General features: G+C 43.7%; 1 protein-coding gene across 7 annotated transcripts in view; it reads left to right on the forward strand.

Annotated features, from left to right (window-relative positions):
• The window catches only part of FMN2 (formin 2), a 345241-nt gene that overhangs the window by 13368 nt on the left and 306877 nt on the right, over positions 1–24996 (forward strand). For all 7 annotated transcript variants that reach the window (XR_015156591.1, XR_015156593.1, XR_015156594.1 and 4 more), the window contains exon 2: positions 22934–23100. Coding sequence is in view for 3 of the 7 variants with exons in the window: in XM_086381217.1 (XP_086237343.1) it covers positions 22934–23100 (167 nt within the window). In the remaining 4 variants the exon portion in view is untranslated. The remainder of the gene's footprint in view (positions 1–22933; positions 23101–24996) is intronic.

The raw sequence follows: 24996 nt of genomic DNA on the forward strand, positions 1-24996 counted from the left end.
CCTTTTGTCTTTCTTCTCCTTTTTTGGAATGCCTGTTATGTGTAGATTGCCCTGTTTTATATTATCCCATGTGCTGTGCTGTACTTAGTTACTCAGTCATGCCCAGCTCTTTGTGACCCCATGGACTGTAGCCCACCAGGCTCCTCTGTCCATGGGGATTCTCCAGGCAAGAATACTGGAGTGTGTTGCCATGCCCTTCTCCAGGGGATCTTCCAATCCAGGGATCAAACCCAGGTTTTCTGCATTGCAGGTGGATTCTTTACTGTTTGAGCCACCAGGGAAGGTGGGGGTAATGGTTGGCTCCCAGTTGGCAGTCCCTTGGTGCAGGTGGCTGGCTGAACCAGGGGGATGAGGACAGTGATCGGGGCTGTGTCATAGGACCCTTGTTGGTGGGCTGCTCATGCTCCCAGGAATGTGGGGGCAGCACCCACATCTGCTCTCAGGACCCTCTGCAGTGGCAGAGGGAAGCCCATATTATCCCATAGGTTTCTTATATTTCTTTCCTTCTTTTTTTTTTTTTTTTTTTCATTTGACTTTCTGTCTGCTATTTTGATTGGGTAATTGTCTGCTATTTTGATTGGGTAGTTTCCATTATTCTATCTTCCAGATCACTTATTCTTTCTTCTGTATTTTTCATCCTGCTATTCATTCTCATGAGCTCAGTTTTCATCTCAGCAAATGAGTTTTCTATTTTTTCTTGGCTCCTCCTTATAATTTCTAGTTCCTTTTTGCAGTTATCTGCATTTCTGTTGATAGCCTTTCTTAATTCTTTCAGTATTTCATTACTTCCATTATTAGACTGAAGAAGTCTGTCTCATTGTTCTTTCACGGGAATTCTCTTGATCTTTTAACAAAGAGTGATTCCTCTGTTTCTTCATTTTTATATTTCTCTTACTCTGTGAGTTTAGGAGAAACCAATCTACTATAGTCTTGGAGGACTATGTATATGTGGGAGCATCCCTTCATAGCTTGTGTGGGTTTAACTTTTTGGAGGGGTGAGGGCTGTTTTTGGTATGGATGTTTGCTGTCTCCCTTTTGAGCATGTGCTGGCTGTTATCCCCTTGATAAGGGGTGTGCAGGTGCATGGCCCATGCCCATGCCCCGGGGAAGGTGGGGGCAGCAGCTGACTCCCAGTCGGCGGTCCATTGGTACAGGTGGCTGGCTGCACCAGGGGGATGACAGTGATCAGTGCTTCATCATGGGACCTTTGTTGTTGGTGGGCTGCTCGTTGTCCCAGGGAAGTGGGGGCAGCAACCCGCATCTCCTCTCAGGAGCCTCTCTGGTGGCAGTGGTCCATGCCTCTGGAACCCTAGATGGCAGTGGTGGCTCACGCCGGCCCCTGCAGCTCATGTAGGTGGCCCCCTGATGCCTGAGAGCATGTGCAGAGATAGAGGCTCCTATGGTGGGTCCAACCCTCTCTTCATATGCCCCGCAGCAGTGGCTCCTTGCCTTTTTGGTGGTCCCAGACTTCTTGAACTCCCTTGGTTGTAGTGCATCACACCCTAGTGCCCTTGGGCTGGCTTGCTGTCTTCGTGCACCAACCATAGTCCTCTCCCCAAGCCTGACCTTAGGCTTGAGCCTCGGTACTCAGCCCCCTTAGTACGAGTGTTTGAGGCTAGGGTATGCCAGTCGGCACTGCCCGACCATGCAGAACTCTTTCTGCTTTGCCCTCTGCACACCTGCCACCATGCTCTCCTCCAAGGCTCCAAAGCTCCCGCTCTGTCCCAGCTGATCTCCCTGCTAGCAAGGAGACCTTTCCTCTTTCACAACTCCCTCCCAGGGCCATAGGTCCTGTCCTGATTCCTTTCTCTTTTTTTCTTTTGCCTTACTCAGTTGCATGGAGATTTTCTTGCCCTTTTGGAGGTCTGAGGTCCATTGCCAGCATTTAGTAGATGTTCTGTGAGAATCATTCCACATGTAGATGCATTTTTGATGTATCTGTGGGGAGATGGTGAGCTCCATGTCTTGTTCCTCGGCTATCTTCATTCATTCCCAACTGACTTGTGGGATATAATTTATATTCAATATAAAGTTATCGGATATACTGAAAACTTTCTGAGATTTTTTGAGTGTTAAATATATAAATACACAGAAAATAAAACTTCTAGTCAATTTGAAATGGTAGTAATACAGGGTACTATAACATCAGAAAGATAAGAACAAGAGATAACAGTTATTGGATGCTAGCAGAGGATGCCAGGGAGTATTGTTCTTAGACACCTGCTCCACTGTGGGTCAGAGAGAGGGAAGCTTTTGTGTCTTCCCTTCAAGGATGTCTCTCGAGGGATTGGTTGCATGGGAAATGACTGCCATTATTCTGTGATTGAGCCAGTGTCCGGCATATCCTGGACCTATTGGTAGCTTTATTGTGTTATGTCAGAGCTGCAATGGGTCAAAAATTGTCCTTTTTAATTTTCACGGGGAATAGAGTAATTTCTTGAGAACATTAAGCTTTTGCTGTGTTTTAAAATTATGCTTTAAAATGTTTAACCTTACTCCTTTCGGTCTCTTTTTATACTACAGGCAGAATGGTCCTTGGTGGTAGTTCTCTGGGATCTAGTGCACATGTGAAGAATTCTGTGACACTTAAATTGTTTCTTTACACACTAGCAGCCCTGCAGCAGGAGTGCAGGCTGAGAAGTCTTTCCGTTGGCCTCCCTTTTTAAGTGTCCCTCCTATTTCCTGTAATATGGGGCAAAGATTTCTTTTTTACTTTTAACTACTTTATTTATTTACTTATTTATGGCTGTGCTGGTTCTTCATTGCTTTGTGTGGTCTTTCTCTAGTGGTGGCGAGTGGGGGCTGCTCTTCACTACGATGCTCAGACTTCTCATTGTGGTGGCTTTCTCGTTGCAGAGCAGAGGCTTTACGCATGTGGGCTTCAGTAGTTGCAGCTCTCAGACTCAAGAATTGGGGCTCAGTAGTTGTGGCACACAGGCATGGTTGCTCCATGTCATGTGAAATCTTCCCAGACCAGGGATTGAACCCATGTTCCCTCCTTTGGCAGGCAGATTCTTACCCACTGTACCACCAGAGAAGTCCCCAGTGATAATTTCCTCCCTCTTAGGTTTCCCAGGTTGCAAAAGTGAATGTAATTCTGCTGGGAAGCTGCTTCTTCCAAGTCTCATCCAATCCTGCAATTCATATATAAGTTGTGGTTTTAAGAGTTAACTTTTTTCCTAATAATGATACTTTGTATATTTAGAACTTCACTGACTTTAGAGTGGAAGAAAATCCCTATGCTGGAGGATCCTTTATACCATGGAGTAAAGATGCTTTTGGCACTGGCTGGTGGTAAAACCTTGATGGTTTTGATCAAATGTTAAATGTTACTAAAGGGGATTTGAGTTGGAATGCTGCTATCTGATGTGCACTCAGGACCTTGTGTTTTGAACACCAAGGTAGTAAGTGTGGGTGTGGTGGGTGGTGGACCTGTTTTATGGAAATCTCCAGGAGAGAAGGCTGTGTTGTACAATATTATGACCCAGGGATTTACAGTGTATGGAGTCTTTCTAATACTGGCACAAATACATTGTGTAAATCCTTTTAGATACATTGTCTATGATATGTCTGATTCTTGAATGCTGTATAGGCTTTGCAGTTTTCCTTTTAGTTTATTTTTGTTTTTTTATTTTTTTTCCTTTTAGTTTAAACCTCTCAATAAAACTACTACTACTAATTCTTTCTTTTATTTCAATATACTTTAGTAGATTGGTTTTTGTTTTCAGTCTTCCCTAGTATTATATATGCTTACTCACATAACTTTTATGAGTCCATGGTATTTTATTTAAAAGTTTGCATCGGCATGAAAAATTTCTTAAGAGACTAAAAAGATAAAAGGTTTTGAGAGCTTCTCTGTATTTTACTTTTTTTAAAAAAAGTTTTATTGGCCTTCAAGAAGTGCAGCTTGTTTAAGCTCATTAAGAAGCAAATGGACTAGCAAAGAACTATTTCAGGATTCCAAATAAATGCATTTGAATACTCTGAGGAAAGTTTTGTAAGCCATAAGTCTCTTCATTATTAACATACAAGTGTTATCTTTGAAAAGAGTAATATAAGCAATGAGGTTACATTAGAGATAGACTTTAGAAATATGTACTTGTACATATTTTCATATTTTTCCTATTGTAAAATATGTATATATTATACATATTATCCCCTACCCAACACCTTTCAAAGCTGCAGACTAGTGCTTGCCTCCTGGGAGAGGTGAGAGATGTGATTTCTCCATGGGAGGTGTTACACTCTGCAGCTATCCAGGATGTTCAGCAATTATATCTCATTTTGCTTGCAGTGCTGTTTTGGTTAAATGGCTTTCAGGGTATAAAATATTTGGATAGTATCCTGGCAGTTTCTTCAGGATATAGGATTTGATGTGTCTTTATTTCACTTTTGGAAAAATTAAAAAATGTATTGACTCCATAGGATTTGATGTGTTATTGGTGGGCAAATAAGACTAAATAAAAACTCCAATGATTGAGGTGGAGAGATATTTGTCTCTGGGCTGAAAATGTGATGTAAGTGAAGAAGTGATACTGGAAGTGTTTAATCTCTGGCTTGGATGGTATCTTTAAGGAGCCTCATTTGATTCTAAATTCACAGATCGTTTTCAGTACCATCTGCTTCCGAATAATAGCTGAGCCCACCGCCTCTGGCTTCATCACCATCTAGATCCAGTGGACAGTCTACATCTCTGGCCCCTCTCTCCTGCATTAGGCACATCCTGCTGAGCTGTCACAGGTCTTGAAGGGTCACCGAGTCTAAAACTATACTCACTGTCTTCCCCACGCTTTAAACACCTGCCTCCCAGTTTCACAACCAAGGCATGGCGTCCAGCCTTACTGTACTCTTTGGTTTTTCCACCTCCCCGTACTTGAGCTTGACATCAATCATTCCTTCCATTTTCTCTACTCTAAAATTTTCTCTTTGATAAGGCTTGTAATTTCTGTTCCCATTGCCTCTACTTTTGCTAGAACAGATCATCCAACTTTGAGATCCTAAATATTCTCCCTGCCCTCAGTCTGGGTATTTTCCAGTAATTCTCTACAAGGCAAGAGAGTAAACTATGAAAACAAGAATACTTATGGTTGTGCTGAGTCTTTGTTGCTGTGTGCAAGCTTTCTCTAGTTGCAGAGGGTGGGGGCTACTCTCTAGTTGCAGTGCACAGACTTCTCATTGTGGTGGCCTCTCCTGTTCCAGAACACAGGCTCCAGGGCACACGGGCTTCAGTAGTTGTGGCACAGGGGCTCAGTAGTTGTGACACTTGTTCTTTAGTTGCCTAGGGTATGTGGAAACTTCCCAGATCAGGAATTGAACCAGTGTCCCCGCATTGCAAGGGAGATTCCTATCCACTGTACCACCAGGGAGGTCTGAGAGTAAACTATTTAAAATACAAAGATGAACTGGCTACTCCCAGATTAGAAACATTACAGTGGCTCCCTATTGCCCTGAGACTAAAGTTGATAAACTGACATATATATAAATATAACATTATATATAAATAGTCACTAAGTCATGGCCAACTCTTTTGTGACCTCATGACCTGTAGCCTGCCAGACTCCTCTGTCCATGGGATTTTCAGGCAAGAATACTGGAGTGGATACCCCCTTCTCCAGAGGATCTTTCCAGTCCAGGGATTGAACCCATGTTGCCTTGCATTGGCAGGGAGATTCTTTACCATTGCACCATCTGGGAGTCCCATATACCATATATACTTAAAAAGCAATTTATTTAACCATTTTAAAATTGAAGTATAGTTGATTTACAATATTGTGTTAGTTTAAGGTGTACAGCAAAGTTTTTCAGATCAGAGAAGAGGCAGCCACTGCTTTTGTGCCTGGTTTTCAGTCATGGCTTGGTGAGTGGTCTTTACTTTGCCTTTAGCCCCTCCAAGACTCTGTAGGACAAAGAATGCCCTACTTTAACTTGCTATTAATCTTGCTATTTAAACTATTTGGAGTGGATTCAATTAAAATCTTAAGTATAGAATCAATTTTAGACGTTATACATCTCTTCCCCTAGTGTTTTATCCCTTTTTTGAATTTGTTGTGCCCTTTGTTGAACAGAAGTACTTAATTTTGATATCATCATATCTGTTTTTCATATATGGTTTGTGATATTTTCTTCTCATTTAAGAAACTGTTTCTTAGGCCCAGGTCACCAGCATTCTCTCATTCACAGCCTTCCCTAGTGTTATCGTTTCATCATCTGCATCTAAACGTCTGCTCTGTCCAGAGACCTGAGTGTGTGGAATGACACACCTGGCAAGACAGTGTTCTCAACATCATCTACTAAAGAGTTTTTACTCACTGGTTTTTAATGCCAACTTTATATCGTTCCTGTATGTGGATAAGTCCACGTCTGAGGGTCTGTTCTTTTCCTTTCATTGTGTTTTTCTATCTTCATTGGGTACCAAACGGCTCTCATAAATGTACTTTACAGTATGTCTTGTTACCCGGAGGAGAAGTGTCTCCTTTTCACATTTTGAACATTATCAGGACTTAGCTACTGATGGGCTTGTAGTTTCCTATATAAATTTAAATTAAGTGGTTGAGGTTCTGAAAAAGTCCTGATAGTGTTCAATTTATTAAATTTGTAGATTACTTTGAGGACTATTGTCATTTTAATAATATCCTCCAAGACAGTGGAAGACCTCTTTATTTATTCATCTTTTATGTCCTTTTAATGGAGTTTTAGACCTTTTTGTAGCTGGTTTGTGTTTTCTTTGCTGAGCTAGTTTCTGGGTGCTTCCTGTATTTCATTGCTTATAGGAGTTTTACTTTTGTATTATTTCTAGTTATTGTTGGGGTAAAAACATTTTCACTGTCTTTCTGTTGTAAGTTTTATGGGATCTCTCTTGTGAATATTTTTTAAACCTAAAGGTTAGTCAGTAATATCTATGGTTTATAGCTACGATTCTAACACTAACTCAGATGTGTGGGTTTTTTTTCTTCCACACCACGAAGCAGTCCTACAGGTCAACTGAATTCTGACAACACTGTTTACCTAAAGATGGTGTCGGGTCCTGCAGATTAAAGACTCAGTCCTGCAAGGCTGCTCACTCTTCAGATGCTAGTCACAGGTCCACTTGGGCTCCTGACTGAGCAGCTTATAGATTCCACCAGCCCCCTTCTTGGGTTTAATTTATCTTTAGTGCAGCTCCTAGAACTCAGAGAAGCATTTCACTCAGCAGATTACCAGTGTATTATAAGAGAATATAACTCAGGACCAGTTAGATGGGAGATGCACAGGGCAGGGTGTGGGGAAAGGGCAGGGAGCACCTGGGTACCGCTCTCCCCAAATCTCCATGTGATCACTGACCCAGAAGCTCTCTTAACCCTGTTCTTTTGGGCTCAACTGATTAAATTGTGGGCCACTGGTGATTGAATCAGTCTCCAGTTCTGTTCCCCTTTCCTCCCTGGAGGTCAGGGGTGGGACTGAAGGTCCCAACTCTAATGACACAGTGGGTTCTCCTGACAACCAGCCCCCATCCTGAGGTTCTTCCAAAAGTCACTGCATTAACATAAAGTCAGGTGTAGTTGAAAAAGCTTGCTGTGAATATCAAGACACCTTTTTTTCTACTCTAATCACTTAGGAAGTTCCAAGGGTTTAATGAGCTCTGTATCAGAAATTGGACAAAGACCAAATGCATATCTTATTATAAATCACAATAACACAATAGTCATATGGGTTTTAAAGGTAGCCCTTTAATTTTTTTTTACAGCAAAATAATTGAAACAGTTATAGAACATAGTATATATTGTATAGATTCTTTTGAAATTGTTATGACTTTCTCTTTGACCTTATATATCATCAGTTTTCATGAATCTATGCTTTTTGTGGGGAGCTATAATCCCAAACTCCGAAACATTAATATTTTAATTTAGTATGTTGTGTTTTACAGCCAACATTAATGCCATCTCTAATTATTCAAAAATACTTCAAAAGTGTCATTTAAACAACTGTGTATTTTATCCAAACAGAGAACCCTGCCTTCTTTGGTTTCTGCTGAATGCTTCTCCCTGGTTTGCCTCCTACATTTTGGGCTGGCTTTTGCTCCTTTCTCCTGGTTCTCTTCTTTCACTGAACCCTTCTTACTAAATGTTGCTTCCCCTGGCCTCAAGCTTAGTCCACTCTAACACCCATCCTGGGCAGTCCTTTCCCTACATATGGATGACTCCATATTCCAATTTCTGGCTCAGATGTCTCTATGAATTCCAGATGCAAATTTCCTCTTGTCTTAAAAAAATCTCTATATGACTGTGGGAGGAGATCCAAGCTGAAGTTCTCTCTTCTCTAAATCCACTCTGCTCCCTTGTTCATTGCCTGCCTGGTGGGTGGTAATAGCATGTGCAGAGCCCTTTACCCAGTTTCTGAAGCCAGAAGTCTAGGAGGTGTGCAAGTTAGCAAGTTCCTCACATCTTCTCCTCAGACTCACCAGTCACTGTCTCCCATTAAAACATACCTCCAAAGGTAGGGATATTTGGCAAAACTAATACAATTATGTAAAGTTTAAAAAAAAAAAAAAAAACCTCCAAAATTAAAGCAAACCTCACTGCCTCCTTTCCAACAGAACTCTTAATGCTCTTCTCAGAAGTATTCTGTGGCTCTCCATTGACAGGGACAGTAGGTATCGAGGCAGAAGATCGAATGTGTTCAGGATGGAGGAGCTGGATTTGCTAATACTTTGTGTGGCTCACTCAGCATCAGAGAGACATCCCTCACAGAGGGTCCAGCCTGGCAACCACTTGTCTTGGGAGGAGTGAGTTCACTGTTCAGAGACTGGTTGGAGATCTACTCATGCGACCGTGACCCTGGAAAGGCTGAACTTGACCACTGACTTGCCCTCCTGCTAGAAGAGTCAGTGATATTTGACTTCAAAATTTCAGAGCAGCAGCAGTGATCTGTGTGTCTCATTTCTTTTATTTGGGACTGCTTTAAATATGTAAAACTTCTTTAGCTAGAGCTATTTGAAAGCTTCCATTTATTATAGTCACTTATGGATTTATCTTCACAGATTGAAATTAAGTTTTTTAAACCGTTTTTCCCTTTGACATTTCTGACTTTTTTTTTCCTTTGAACTTTCATTTGTTTCACAATCTTTGAAGAAATTATCAGAGAAATCCACAGTCTAACATAGGTCCTGAAAAGGAGTTGGTTGTCATTATCACATATGTTCTATGATAATCCTTGGTGGATTTTATTAGATTCTTTAGGTTAGATTTCTTAGCTTGTTCTTGTCATATTTCAGCTTGATCAATTGAAGTTGCACAGTTTCTTCTTCCTTGAAAAAAGCCAAAACTATAGATTTCTATAAATTTTAGTAGACTGCAGTGACTATAGTCAGAGCTCTCTACACCCAGTCACTTCAATGCTGTGTCTGAGTGATGGTTTACTGTAGTTGATGTTGAGCACAATTTTTTTTTTACTGCTCTTCTCCGTATTTTTGGTGTCCCGTAACAAAGATGCATCATACATGAGTCCCAGGTCACCACGCAGAGCAGTCCACTTCTTCAAAATAGTTATGAAGACACATTACAGGCATTTACCATTAGGGCTCACATAGACAACCAGCAAATCTATACTCAGTCTGTAGGGTTTTATAAAATTTAAAATATTTCCATTTCCCTTCCTTACCTGGTGTTTAGAGCATGCCAGTGGGCATCTTCCTGTGAGAATGTCTGGACCAGCACTGGCTGTGGGCTCAGTGGGCTCTGAGTTCTGGGGAGCAAAGAGCTCCCCAGCTTGTACCGAGCCCTTTGTGAGCTGTGTTGTCTCTGCAAGTAGGGCCTAGTTGGGTCCTTGAGCTTCCTGTGATCTGTCCAGACATTTGACCACACGTTGGCTTTCTTTTCTCAAGAAAGTTCTAGATGTTTATGCTCTAAAGAGCTTATTAGAGGCTTTCTCTCCCTGTAAAACTTGCAGCATTGTGAATCTGACACCAGACATGTTAATATCCATACGACGGTACTTGGCCTTATCTCTTTTTTCTTACTCCAGCAAAGTTCATCTGTATATGATGATTCACAATGTGTGATCTCTCCTTCTTCACTACATCATATTTGCTGGGCGACGACCTCATTTCCTCTTTTTTTTTTTTTAAAAAAATTATTTATTTATGGCTGAACTGGGTCTTCATTGCTGCAGGGGTTTTTCTCTAGTGGAGAGCAGGGGCTACTCTTTGCTGCCATGCACAGGCTTCTCACTGTGGTGGCTGCTTCTGTTGCAGAGCGCGGGCTCTAGGGCACGTGGGCTTAGTAGTTGCGGTTCCTGGCTCTAGAGCACAGGCTAAATGGTTGTGGTGTGTGGGCTTAGTTGCTCCACAGCATGTGGGTCTTCCCGGACCAGGGATCAAACTCATGTCTCCTACATTGGCAGGAGGATTCTTTACCACCGAGCCACCAGGGAAGCCTCTCATTTCCTCTTACTGTTTCAATTGAAAGTTAATTTTGGATTTCATGAGAAATTTATTAGATATGTCTGAGCTATAAAATCAGAAAAAAATTAACACAATGAGATTCTTGTTTAAATTCAGTTTGCATCAGGTATGTGGCCTATAGAAACAAAAACTTATGTTTTATGCCTTTCAAAATACAGCCATTATATTGTTCATCCTTCAAGCATTAAAAAATACACGTAAGGAAAAAATATCCATTGTGTGTTTCTACACTGTTATAGATTAATGAGAAACACTGGGCTGGAAGAAGCACAAGCTGGAATCAAGATTGCTGGGAGAAATATCAATAACCTCAGATATGCAGATGATACCACTCTTATGGCAGAAAGTGAAGAGGAACTAAAAAGCCTCTAGATGAAAGTGAAAGAGGAGAGTGAAAAAGTTGGCTTAAAGCTCAACATTCAGAACACTAAGATCATGGCATCTGGTCCCATCATTTCATGGGAAATAGATGGGGAAACACTGGAAACAGTGTCAGACTTTGTTTTTTTTGGGCTCCAGAATCACTGCAGATGGTGATTGCAGCCATGAAATTAAAAAACGCTCCTTGAAAACAACAACAACAAAAAAACGCTCCTTGGAAGGAAAGTTATAACCAACCTAGATAGCATATTAAAAAGCAGAGACATTACTTTGCCAACAAAGGTCCGTCTAGTCAAGGCTATGGTTTTTTCAGTGGTCATGTATGGATGTGAGAGTTGGACTGTGAAGAAAGCTGAGCACCGAAGAATTGATGCTTTTGAACTGTGGTGTTGGAGAAGACTCTTGAGAGTCCCTTGGACTGCAAGGAGATTCCACCAGTCCATTCTAAAGGAGATCAGTCCTGGATGTTCATTGGAAGGACTGATGCTAAAGCTGAAACTCCAATACTTTGGCCACCTCATGGGAAGACTTGACTCATTCCCATGTTGATGCTGGGAGGGATTGGGGGTAGGAGGAGAAGGGGATGACAGAGGATGAGATGGCTGGATGGCATCAACGACTCGATGGACGTTGAGTTTGAGTGAACTCCAGGAGTTGGTGATGGACAGGGAGGCCTGGCGTGCTGCAATTCATGGGGTTGCAAAGAGTCGGACACGACTGAGCGACTGAACTGAACTGAACTGATAGATTAATGATGTTATAGGACATAACACAAAGCTCCCACCTAGCCTTCCCCCAAGTATAATCTAGGATGTCACTCAAATATCTGGGCCTTGACTTCTTTACAGGCCAAATTGGAGGAGTCAAATCATCTCTGAGATATCTTCTAGTTCTAAAATACTGAAAATTAAGGGGTAGATTGTCATTGAGTAATTTAATCCTAATAATGACAAAAAGTACAGTAAAACCAGAAAAATTCCATGCATCATTCAGGCTAATGGGGAAAAGGTCTCCTGTTGTCTCCAAGGATAAGTTTCTGTATTGAAAGTTTCTCTTCCTGTCTGGACACTATACTGTGTCCAGTAGATGAAGAAGGAGCCGGAGGCTTCCCTGCTGTGTGCTGTCACTGTTCCTCTGTGTTTCTTCTTCAAGAGTGTCCTGCCTGTGTTGTCCTGTTAAAGTGCTGGCAGTGAAGGACAGGGAGCATGTTTTCCTCCTGACAATATCCTTGCTGGACCTAGGACATTCTTTGATAAATGATAGGCTCCTAAATCCCACTCCAGTATTCTTGCCTGGAGAATCACATGTACAGAGGAGCCTGGCAGGATACAGTCCATAGGGTCACAAAGAGTCGGACGTGACTGAAGTGACTGAGCACACATGCATGCACACAGACTCCTAAGTGCTTCATTGTATCTGGTCTTTGCTGCATTCCTCCACCACCCCATTTTCCACTCAGAATGTTTAATTAAGAGAGCATGTCCTATACAGAGTGCATTTAGAGTGCTCCTTCTGGAGACTTGTTCATTGTGACAGCTTGTGAGCCCCCACAGGGCACAGAACTCGTGGTCTCTGTCTTTTATATCTTAGTACAGAATGTTGGTCAGAAGCCTTTCACAGAGTTGCTGGCCCACACAGAAGTGGAAGACGCCTGGAATAAGAATTAGGAGAGTGGAGTGTGTGTCCAGTTTTGGCTCTGTTGCTTTCTGGTCTTGGGACATCAGGCACATTCTGGAACCTGAATTCCTCAGTTGGTGTCTTTGAAATCATGGTGATAAATCCTTGCTGTGCTTTACAAAGCTGACAGTAGGTGTGGACATGCCCTTTACATCGTATAGTTCTATCCAGACAAATGTTTTCTACGTTTTATGGTGTCACTGCTTACCTACCCAACAGAACTCCAGTGCAGAGATCCGTGATCTTACCTCATTGCCCCAGAAGATTTGTTGTGATGGTAAATAGTCCTTTATGACTGTCCTCTGGCTGTTGTTTCCTGTTTATCTAGCCCTGTGATATTTGCTTAGCAAAGCAAGAGGACTATGAATATTTATAGATACAGTCAGCCCTTTGTATCCATGTATTCTTTGCATCCACCAATTTAGCAACTGCACATGGAAAATTATATATTTTTAAATTCCAGAAGGTTCTGTGAAGCAAAACTTGAATTTGCTGGGCACCAACAACTGTTTACATAGCATTTAGATTGTATTTACAACTGTTTACATAGCATTTACATCATGTTAGGTATTGTAAGCAATCTAGAGATGAATTAAAGGGAGGATATGTGTGGGTTATAATCAAATACTAGGCAATGTAAAGAGAGTTGAGTATCTGTAGATTTTGGTCCCAAGAGGGTCCTGGAGCCACTGCCCCTCAACCCCCACCCCACCCCCCCTCCGCCACCACAGATACTGTAGTGGGTGACTGCAAAGAGGCACCACATGCTGAAGTCAGTAAGTGTATAAGTGCAAATGAGGAGAGGGGAGAGGGGGTTAGTGCAGAAATGATTGGAGAACACTAATGTATGGATGTGAGAGTTGGACTGTGAAGAAAGCTGAGCGCCGAAGAATTGATACTTTTGAACTGTGGTGTTGGAGAAGACTCTTGAGAGTCCCTTGGACTGCAAGGAGATCCAACCAGTCCATCCTAAAGGAGATCAGTCCTGGATGTTCATTGGAAGGACTGATGTTGAAGGTGAAACTCCAATACTTTGGCCACCTCATGGGAAGAGTTGACTCATTGGAAAAGACCCTAATGCTGGAAAGGATTGTGGGCAGGAGGAGACGGGGACGACAGAGGATGAGATGGCTGGATGGCATCACTGACTCAATGGATGTGAGTTTGAGTGAATTCCGGGAGTTGGTGATGGACAGGGAGGCCTGGCGTGCTGCAATTCATGGGGTCGCAAAGAGTCAGACACAACTGAGTGACTGAACTGAACTGAACTGAACTGAATGACTAGTAAGTTCCCTGACTGTCATCAGGTGAATGCTGTTTCATTCAGCAAGTAGGTTTTTGGTAAACTAATTTAGAGCTGCTTTATCTATAGTAAAAGCTCAGTAAACAGTGTTGATTAAATAAAAAATGAAAATATGAAATAAAATGAAGCGTCAAATAGCTGAGCACTTAGAAAAGTTATGGTTATTCATATTCGAGGGCCAATTATTTACATTTATTGTTGTGGTCAACATGTCCAGTCTAGAAACAGACGCTCTGGTCAAGGAGCAGGGTGAGGGGACCAGGACTTAGGGGGCACCCCAACTATGTGTCACATGGGGTAGGTTGGGTAGGGAAGGGGATGTGGAGGGAACCTGGGCCCTGTGTTTCCTGGTCACAGTAGCTGGTCTGTACAGTGAAGAAGCAGCTTTGGGTCAGCCTGTTCTACCCAGTTTAGGTGCAAGGCCTGCAGTGTCTGATGGGGCCAGTGTGTCCTGATTAAATCCCCAGCCATCAATGCAAGAAGCAAAAGAGAAAATTGTGTCTCTGCCCATCCCCCCTGCTCTGGTCAAAGTTTATCCCTTGGTGGGAATGGGAGTTCAGTGCAGCCCAGCTAGTGTGCAGGTCCTGGAAACTTGTCATGTTCCCACCATAGCAATTGGAGTCTTTAATAAGGAAAGTTATGTCTGCTATTTTTGCAGAATCAGGAACATATTTTGTTCAGCTGTGTAATTTTGATTATTTCATGTAATACTTGTGACATATTTTTCCATGTCATTAAACCTTTTTTTTTAGTAGCATAATTGAAGATATTTTGTGAAAATGTGATCATACATAAAGCAGAAGTGTGATGAAGGCCCACAGGCCATCACCCAGCTCTATGGTTATCAGCATTTTTAATGCTGAAACAGCTTCATCACCACCCTCACTATCCTTGCTTTATGGACTGACATGAGATAAATTCCTGGCATCATGCCATTTGAATCTCAGGTACTTAAGTATGCATCTCAAAAATGTAATTTTTAATATGCTGCAATGGCATTATTATATTGAACATAAATAGAAATTGTTTAGGGTTAGGGTAACTAACCCTCAAAGACAACACTAGTCTGTTAAGTAGGCATTCACAGAGCTCTCTGCCACCCTAGAGGAGAACAGGTCCAGGCTGACATGATATGACTTTTGCTAAGTGTTCAGGTCTTTTTCCCCAGAGGGACAGCGTGGGTGCTTGGTGGGTAAGCTGTGGATTAGACAGCTTTCCTCTGGGATCCCTCATTTGGACTCAAGGAAGCCCAAGACCCATAAGAAGGCATCAGTACTGCCTGGGATAGCTGGAGGGGGTGATTTGGCCACATGCATCAGTAATCTGTCAAAATTCACCCCTTGACCCCAAAGTTTCAACTCTGGAAAATCTATCATAAAGATATCATAAATATCCTAAATGAAGCATCACAAGCATCCCCCCTACCCATCGACTAAACTTACCATGCTTGCCAGCCTCTGTTGTGTTGACTCTGAATGACATGCAGGTTTGGGGATGACAGCTTGATCTTTATTTGCAGATTTTTCAATTGACCTTTTTCTAATGGGTTTCCCATCTATTCACTAAGTAAACACTTAAGGATTGTGATTTTCAAATGTTGTCATTTCTTTGCATTTTTTGGGCTGGAATTTTCCTCTACTGAAGACTTTTCTTTAATCTCTCATTGTTTAGGTCTCTAAGTCATGTCCAAATCTTTGTGACCCCATGGACTACAGTGCACCAGGCTTCCCTGTTCTTCACCATCTCCCAGAATTTGCTCAGATTTATGTCTGTTGAGTTGGTGATACTGTCTAAACATCTCATCCTCTGTTGCCCTCTTCTCCTTTTACCTTTAGTCTTTCCCAGCGTCAGTTTTTTTGTTGTTTTTTTTCCCCAGTAAGTCAGCTCTTCACACCAGGTGGCCAAAGTATTTGAGCTTCGACTTCAGCATCAGTCCTTCCAATGAATATTCAGGGTCGATTTCCTTTAGGATTGGTTGGTTTGATCTCCTTGCAGTCCAAGAGACTCTCAAGAGTCTTCTCTGGCACCACAGTTTGAAGGCATCAATTCTTTGGTGTTCAGCCTTCTTTAATCACTAGGTATGTTTTATTGCCCCCAAATATAGTTCATACTGGAAGGGTAGTATGATTTCTTTTTTTCCCATTAATTTTCTGTTATTTGTGGCAATTTGATGCACTTGCATTCTCCATTGACATCTACTGAGTTTTACTTTTCTTTTTCCTTTTCATATATTGAATGTGTTTGAATGATTATTCTATAATAACATGACTTCTGATGACTGTATAGTAAGCTGTCATCTATATAAAACTATCATTTATTTTAATCTATGTTTTTGTATTTGGACATTGCATTTTTTTTTTTTTTTACTAGTAACAAGCCATTTTTTACTGTACCAGGAACTGTGCTGAGAAGTTTACATGCGTTACCTCATCTAATCTTCACAGTAATCTTGTGATGCTTCATTTTGGTCATTTATCTGTGATAGATTTTCCAGAGTTGGAACTTGGTAGTCAAGGGGTGAATTTTGACAGATTACTGATGCATGTGGCCAAATCTCCCCCTCCAGTTATCCCAGCCAGTGCTGATGCCCTCTTATGGGTCTCAGGCTTCCTTGAGTCCATATGAAGGATCCCGGAGGAAATAGAGCTCACTGCCGGTTTGGTGGTTCTTGAAAATTCCACATTCTTTCCCAGGCTGCCTGTTTTAGGATACAGTTCTTAGGGTCTTCATGTAGATGCCTGAAGCATTCCAAGGAGGAGTCCTTTTGCTGTCCTCCTGATGCCATCAAGAAGGCCTTCCCAGTTTTAAGGGGCAGAGTGTGTGCAGACAGGTTAGACTATAGGAGAGAAAAATGGGAAGAGTGGAGTGGAGGCCATGGGATGAGCCCTGAAGCATGTGTACTTAACACACTTAGCAGAGAAGCCAGCAAGGGCTTCAGGAGACCGTGGCTGGCAAGGTGGAGGCAATGGAGCATCGGAGGATGAGAGGAAGGTGTTCTAAGGAGTCAGAGTGAGTCAACAGTGAGAACGTTCTGAGGGCATGGACATGGAGTGAGAATGTCTTTGGTGTCATGCTGGTTACCGGTGTCTGTTGCACTCAGGATGGCGGCCAGATTAGGCTTGTCAGTGCAGAGTGGACCGAACCAGGAAGAGGGGCCAGAGGTAGCAGGTGTCAGTAATTCTAGCTCGCAGGCTTTCCTTTTTTTCTCTCTAGTATTTATCTATTTATTTAGCTGCACTGGGTCTTAGTTGCAGCATGTCTGACCAAGGATTGAACCCTTCATCCCTGCATTAAGAGTGTAGAGTCTTACCCACTGGACCACCAGGCAAGTTTCTGGCAGGTTTTTTTCTAATTGAAGTATAGTTGATTTACAATATTATGTTAGTTTCAGGTATACCATACAGTAAATCTGTACTTTTGCAGGTTGTAGATTATTACAAGATATTGGGGACAATTCCCTGTGCTATACAGTAAAGCCTTATTGCTTATCTATTTTATGTATGATAGTTTGTGTTCATTAATCTCATGCCCCAAATTTCCCCACTTTCCCCACTCCTTCATAACTATAAGTTTGTTTTCTGTGTCTGTGAGTCTGTTTCTGGTTTTTACACATTCACTTGTATTATGTTTTAGATTCCACATGTAAGTGATATCATATAGTATTTGTCCTTCTTTCTGACTTATTTCACAAAACATAATACACTCTAGGTCCATCCATGTTGCTGCAAATGGCATTATCGCATTCTTTCTATGGCTGAGTAACATTCCATTGTATATCCGTGCCACATCTTCTTTATCCATCAACGGACCTTTAGGTTGCTTCTATGTCTTGGCTATTATAAATAGTGCTGCTGTGAACGTAGGAATGCACGTATCGTTTTGAATCATTTTTCCGGGATATATGCCTAGCTGTGGAATTGCTGAGTCATATGGTAGTTCTGTTTTTAGTTTTTGAGAAACCTCCATACTGTTTTTCATTGTGGCTACACCAATTTACATTCCCACTAACAGTGTACGAAGGTTCCCTTTTCTCCACATCTTCTTCAATACTTTGTTGTTTGTAGACTTTCTCATGATATAGCTAGCATTTTTGATGTGAAAGGAAGCCAAGAAATAGGACAGTAGCTGGTAGTAGGGAATGACGTGGGGTCAGGGAGACTTTTTAAAAAATTAATGTATTTGAGATTCTGGAAATGTCTGGTCAAGAAGGGCAAGTTCATGATTCAGAGAGAAGGAACAGTTAAAGAGTGAAGTTTCATGCGCGCAGCAAGGAATTCGATTCAGGACACAAAGGGAAGAACTTGCTTTTGTCTGGAGCAGGGTGTCCACCGTGAAGAGGAGGCAGAAGGAGGTGCTGCTGCTGCTGCTGAGTCGCTTCAGTCGTGTCCGACTCTGTGAGACCCCATAGACGGCAGCCCACCAGGCTCCGCCGTCCCTGGGATTCTCCAGGCAAGAACACTGGAGTGGCTTGCCATTTCCTTCTCCAGTGCATGAAAGTGAAAAGTGAAAGTCAAGTCGCTCAGTCGTGTCCAGCCCTCAGCGAACCCATGGACTGCAGCCCACCAGGCTCCTCCGTCCTGGGATCCTCCAGGCAAGAGTTTTGGAGTGGGGTGCCATTGGAGGTGCAGGGGTGGGTATTCCAAGTATACACAGTCCCAGATTCGTCCATGTTCTCAGTGAATAAGACTTTGTAAAAACTTTGAGAAGTTCATCATCTCACTGGAAAGAGTGGTTTGAGGGAGGCAACTGGAAGCTGAGTTGAGAATGCAGAGCAGGGTTGAGCCTTACTGAGGTTTATAGTTAAGATGGTAAAGTGAGAACAGGTAGCACATGTGTCTTACATGGTGTTGAGGTGCTGAGGTATAGGCAGGGGACAGGGGGACAGCCAGGCTGATGTGACAGGGAGAGAGGGACTGGGGTGCTGGGATGTGAAGGCTTGGCTGTGGTGGTAGAGTCTAGACTGACCTGCTGAGCAGGGGAGTGACCTCACATGTGACCGTGACTGATTCACCAGAGCCAGAAGGTCGTGGTTGGGGATTAGATATCCATGTATTGATTCATTGGTGATCAAACATGAATTGGTGATTCCGTGTCAGGCCTTCCTTGAAGTTTTGGGGAAACGTGTTGAATGGACTCAGGCATCTGTTGAAATGGAGCTGACATTCCACGAGGAGGAATGGTCTGAGACTCACGTGAGTTTAGGGCCCAAGTGCTCTCTGAAGGATGGAGGGGGTCTTGGGAAAGGGTGGTAGGTGCCGTTTTATTATTTTTAAAAATCTTATTATAGTTGATTTATAACATTGTGTTCATTTCTGATGTGTGTGCATGCATGCTAAGTTGCTTCAGTTGTGTCCAACTCTTTGCAACCCTATGAATGTAGCCCACAAGGCTCCTCTGTCCAAGGGATTCTTCAGGCAAGAATATTGGAGTGGGTTGCCATGCCCTCCTCCAGGGGATTTTCCTGACCCAGGAATCCAACTGGTGTCTCTTGTATCTTCTGCATTGGCAGGTGGGTTCTTTACCACCTGGGAAGCCCAGTTTCTGATGTACATCCAAGTAATTGTAATTCAGTTATTTATATACACACACACACACACACATTTTTTCAATATTCTGTTCCATTGTGATTTATCACAGAATGTTGAACACAGTTCCCTGCGCTCTATAGTAGGACTTTGTTGTTTATCCATTTGCTATGTAATAGTTTGCAACTGCTCATCCTAACATCCCAATCCTTCTCTCATCCACCTTGGGTGAGCTGTTTTCGGAAAGGCGGTCAGGAAGGTCTCTGGGTGGAGGTGACAGCTGAGCAGAAACATAGATAAAGTGAGAGAGGGTGGGTCTTACAGATATCCTGGGCAGAGCGCTTTGGTGCTCTGCCAACCCCAGGGAGGGCTCTTAGGTGCTGGTGGGGGAAGTGGTAAGTGAGCTGGGGGTGGAGTGGGGGAGACAGAGGACACAGGAGGTGGGATCTTTTTCAGTCATGGCTTCAACCCAAGGGTGACAGAGAGCCCTGAGGGCTGAGTGAGCTCAGACCCATCCTGACTTCCTGGTGCAAGCAGTCAAGCTCCCAGTGGTGGACAAGATGGTTTCTGTGGGGGTACAGGAGGCACGGGAGGCAGGGCTCAAGGTCCCGGGTGAGTTATCTTCCTAAGTGCAGGTGACAGTGATAGGAGTTGAGGTGGAGACCAGGGTGGTGAGGGATGAGGTGGAGGACTTAGTCGGGGAGAGAAGGACCAGAGGGAGTGGATGCAAAAGGAAGAACAAGGAGAGTTTCAAGAGAACAGAGGGTTTTGAAGGAGTCAGGTCATTTCAGAATTGCTTGTGGGATCAAGAACCCCATCTCCCCCACTCCCTGTCCCTGAGATGTGTGGGATTTGCTATAAATGTCTCCATCTAAGAGGCTTGTGAGAGGAAGCCTCCAGGGCACCTGGGCTGTTGTGAACACAGGGTGAGTTTGCCACAGAAAAAGCTGGAGAGCTGGAGGTGGGATCCCACGGTGCTGTGGCACGATGGCCTTCACCACACGCTCAGGGCTGGAAGCTGCAGCTGAGATGCTCAGGGCTGGAAGCTGCAGCTGAGATGCTCAGGTTGAAGGGTGTTTGGTCCTCAGGGCACGAAGCTCTGGCACTGTGCTTCCCTCTTTTCCAGACTGCTCCCCAACCACTTTAAAAAAATATATGTTGTTTTGGCTGTGCTGGGTCTTCATGGCTGCATAGAGGCTTTCTCTAGTTGCATGAGCAGGGGCCTACTCTTTGTTGAGTCTTCTCACTGGTGGCGTCTCTTACTGTGGAGACAGGCTTTAGGATGCGTGAGCTTATGTAGTTTCAGCTGGTGGACTCGGTAGTTGCGGTGCCCGGGCTTAGTTGCTTTGCAGCATGTGGAATCCTCCTGGACCAGGGATTGAACCCGTGTCTCCTGCATTGCCAGATGGATTCTTAACCATTGGACCACTAGGGAAGCCCTCTCCCCACTTTTGATAATTTTTTGACTCGATGCACACACACACATTTTTTTCACTCTTGGACATACACACACAAACACAAGACCTGGTCTCCCTTGTTTTCTTTCATATACAAGATTGAGTTATAGGAAAGAGAATTAATTAGTCTTCTGACCATTTGCAGGCCTACTGTAAGATGTATTTATAAAATGGGTTTATTGTAATAATAATCAATCACTTGAGAACTGAGGAATATGGTTTCCTAAGTGTGGATCCAGTGAGGTGCAGACAAATTTAAGTTCTATAGGGAAAAAGCTTTTTATTTCCCCTCAGAAAATGTCCTGGGAGACCAGATGTTCTCTACTGACCTACAAGAATGGAGAAAACAGAGCCTCTTCTGCCCTGCTCTGTTATTCTGTGTATCAGAAGTAGATCTTGACTCTTTAGTTTTTGTTTTACAAACCGCAACAAGAAGAGACACAAAAATTGTGTGGCTACTGTCCTGCAGAGCTGAGTGTGTATATGTTTGAAATTTAGATGTGACTGATATGTAGAGTTGGGCCTGGCTTTCACAGACCCAAGCTGAAAATGCTTTTTACATTTTAAAAGTTTTTCAAAATAAAACCCAAACAAGGAAGAACATAAGCAGAGGGTTTCCATAACCCTTAACGCCTAAAATATTTACTCTTTGGTTATTTACAGAGAGTTTTCTAACCATGGTCTAGACTGATAATTCATTTCCAGATCCGACCATGACGTGAACAAGTCTTTGCCAAAGAATCGTTGCATTGTATTCATTCAGAAATCCTAAAAGTATTCATTGATGCTTCTTATGTGCAAGTGGCCAGGTTTGCAGGATGTCTGCCTGCTGTCAGAGAGTTTATGTTTTAGTAAGGGAGGCAGCAGAGAAGGCGATGGCACCCCACTCCGGTACTTTTGCCTGGAAAATCCTGTGGAAGGAGGAGCCTGGTAGGCTGCAGTCCATGGGGTCATGAAGAGTCAGACACGACTGAGCAACTTCACTTTGACTTTTCACTTTCATGCATTGGAGAAGGAAATGGCAACCCACTCCAGTGTTCTTGCCTGGAAATCCCAGGGGTGGGGGAGCCTGGTGGGCTGCCATCTATGGGGTCGCACAGAGTTGGACACGACTGAAGTGACTTAGCAGCAGCAGCAAGGAAGGCAGACATTAAACAAATAATTGCACAAATAATTAACTAAAATAATTAATGACAGAGGAGCTTTGAAGGCTGCCAAAAGAGGGCAGATGGAGGTCTCTGGGAGCTTTTCTGGATAAGTGGCTTTAACCTAAATTTGAAGGTTAAACCTGCTCATAGAGGAGGGGCAGGAGCAGGGCAGGAACTGAGCAACAGTTGGTGGCCCGGAAGGAGACTTCCTGTTCCTTCCACCATAGTCAGTCAGCATGAAGCCAGCGGGATCATTTCCGAAGGGTAGTAAGTTAGAGAGTGAATTGTGTCAGGACAGATGAGGGACTGGGCCTGTGGGTCTTGGCTCTGGGTGACCAGTGACAGGCGGACTCCTGGATCCCCCTCCCCAGAGTCCTGCTCTCTCCATGACCAAGACCCAGAGCTCTGGGACCAGTGGGCCCAGACACTGCTGGTGTCTCCTCTCTGTGTGCTTCTCTTCTCTAGTCTCTTCTAGGAAACTAACAAAGGTCTGACATGTGGTGTTTCTGGGGCGCACGTGAGGAAATGTTGCGTTTCTGTCACTTCAGGGTGACGTTTTCTGCTGGGTAGCCCTCTCCGCTTCCAGGGGCTGGTGCCTGTCTCCCTCTCACCCCCTGCTCTGCCCCCCGCCCACCGTCGCCATACAAGACTGTGAATATCAGCCACTGACATTTCTTAGCCCAAATGGGGGCTCCTGGCTGCCTCCTCAGAGAGTCTTTGGCGACGGCAGGAGGATTTCCAAGCTGCTATGCGGCTTCTTCACAGAGCAGAAGATGGACGGCCCATCGCATGGCCTCTTTGTCTTTGGGGGCAGGAGGTGTTGGGGGATGGGAGACCCTGAGGCGACCTTCCCCGTGTGGTACCTGGGCCGCCCACAGAGTCCTCTCTGCGCATGGCGTAGCCTGGGCAATGGCGCCGCCCCAGCTGTGTTTCCGCCTCTCCTCAGGGAGTCTGAGCTGGGGACCTGCCAGTGCTCCTGCCTAACGACCGTGTCTCACCTGCAGGGAGAACTCTGCTGGAGAAGCTGTTCAGCCAGCAGGAGAACGGGCCTCCAGAAGAAGCAGAGAAGTTCTGCTCGCGGATCATCGCCATGGGGCTCCTCCTTCCTTTCAGCGACTGCTTCCGGGAACCGTGCGGGCAGAACGCCCAGTCCAGCTCAGCTCCGTTTGATGTAAGTAGGAGAGTTCACAGGACTCGCTAGCTGAGAGGCAGCCGCAGTGGCAACAGCGGCTCTGATGTGTGTCTGCCCTTCGCCCCACGTTCATGCGATGCAGGCCTCCCTGCCCCTGCCCCTGCCCCACGACAGCTTAACACTTCTGTTTCCTTTCTGACGAGATTCTTAAGTATATTTGCCAAACTTCCTTTTCTTAACACATGGCCACTCTCAGCAGTTTTCTAGCCTTCTTTAACCAGTGATGGGTTTTGAGTGGCTCTGAGTCAGTGTTTCCGACTTTACTGGTCATGGATGTACCTTCAGAAGCAGCTCGGAGGCTGGAAGCTTTGTTCCCAGAGGCGGCAGGTTTCTGAGGGCCTCACAGCGCTATTCCCATGTGTTCACAGCTCATCTGTGTACTGACTGTTGATACGAAGCAGTCCTGTCTGCTTTCTCCCCGGCTCTCACTCACCAAGAGGGTTAATTCTGCAGAACAATCATTCCCGGCTGTTTCATAATGCATAACAAATGACAGCATAGCTGGGTTTTTGCTTTCAAGCCAGAGTATTGCTCATCTTCCTCAGGTATGTGGTACATGTGTGACCTTGGGGGCTGTAATGAGTGGGCATCCAAACCCAGATGTGTGAGAATTCCCACAGAGGATTCTCTCATGAGGAAAGTGGAGAAGCTCGGCTCCCTGTGTGGAGCACGGAGTTTGTGCCATAGAGGAGTGGGTCTCATCCATGTGGGTGGCTTATGCCTGTGCCCTGCTTCTGATTGCACCCCTGTCTCCTCTGTGTGTGTGTACCATTGAACAAGTGGTGCTGTAGTGAGGAGTGCAGAGAGATACTGGAAATGAGCCCTGGTTGAGATCAAGAAGAGAGAGTAAATCCAAAAATGTCCATATGCATCTGCTTTTTTTTTTTTTCCCCCCTTGCTATCCTTTACCCATCACAGCTGTGGTCTCCCTTCAGTTTTAGGAAAATGAACCACATAAAATATTGTGAGATCTTCTTAATACTTCCCATGTGAACGAAGATTCCCTGGGATGTACTGGGATTTGTGAGGTTTTCTTCTTAAGACTGACTGATCTATCCATCCATCCATCATCTATCATCCATCTCTGTATATATCATGACTATATCAATCTGTATCTATCACTTATTATCTCCATCCATCCATTCATCCATCCACCCATCTGTCTATCTGTCTGTATGTCCATTCATGACATGGCAGCTAACCATTGCTCAGTAAATCTTTTTCTTGTGTGAGAAGAATTGGATAACTAAAAACTTTTCCTCCCTTTCCCTTTTTGAGAGCTGTGTGTGTTATTACAGGGATAGAACCTGGAGACTGTTGTGGCCTAAAAGTTTTAGTGAGCTGTGTTCTAGGAGATATATCAATTTGCAACTACAAATTAAAATAAATATGGATAAAGGCCAATACTTATCACTCCTAACACTTGCTTTTTGATTAAAACTATTCCCAAGTTGACTGCATTTTCTTCCCTTAAAGCTCAGAAATAAAGTCTGTTGTTTAGTTGCTCAGTCATGTCTGACTCTTTGCAACCCCATGGACAGTAGCCCACCAGGCTCCTCTGTCCATGGGATTCTCCAGGCAAGAACACTGGAGCGGGTTTCCTTCTCCAGGGGAAATAAAGTCTATCAGTCTATTAATGTGGAATTGAAATAAACTGAAAAGAGTAATCCTATTTCTCCTTTTATAAAAAATCACTGAACTAGTAGTTTCTTGCTCCTCACCGCCCTCTATTCTTATGCTAGCGAGCCTAGTAACCCCTCCCAGCCTGGTCATTGGAGGGCAGCTGGGTATGGCATAAAGAGTGAAAAGCAAAATAAATGCAGCCCCTTACTATAGTATGAAGTAATTTCCTCAGAGTGGGGAATTTCTTTCTCC

Source organism: Bos grunniens, chromosome 28 (assembly GCF_055505025.1).
Source record: "Bos grunniens cultivar Pamir isolate PY7600 chromosome 28, Bosgru_T2T1.0, whole genome shotgun sequence".
Taxonomy (NCBI): Eukaryota; Metazoa; Chordata; class Mammalia; order Artiodactyla; family Bovidae; genus Bos; species Bos grunniens.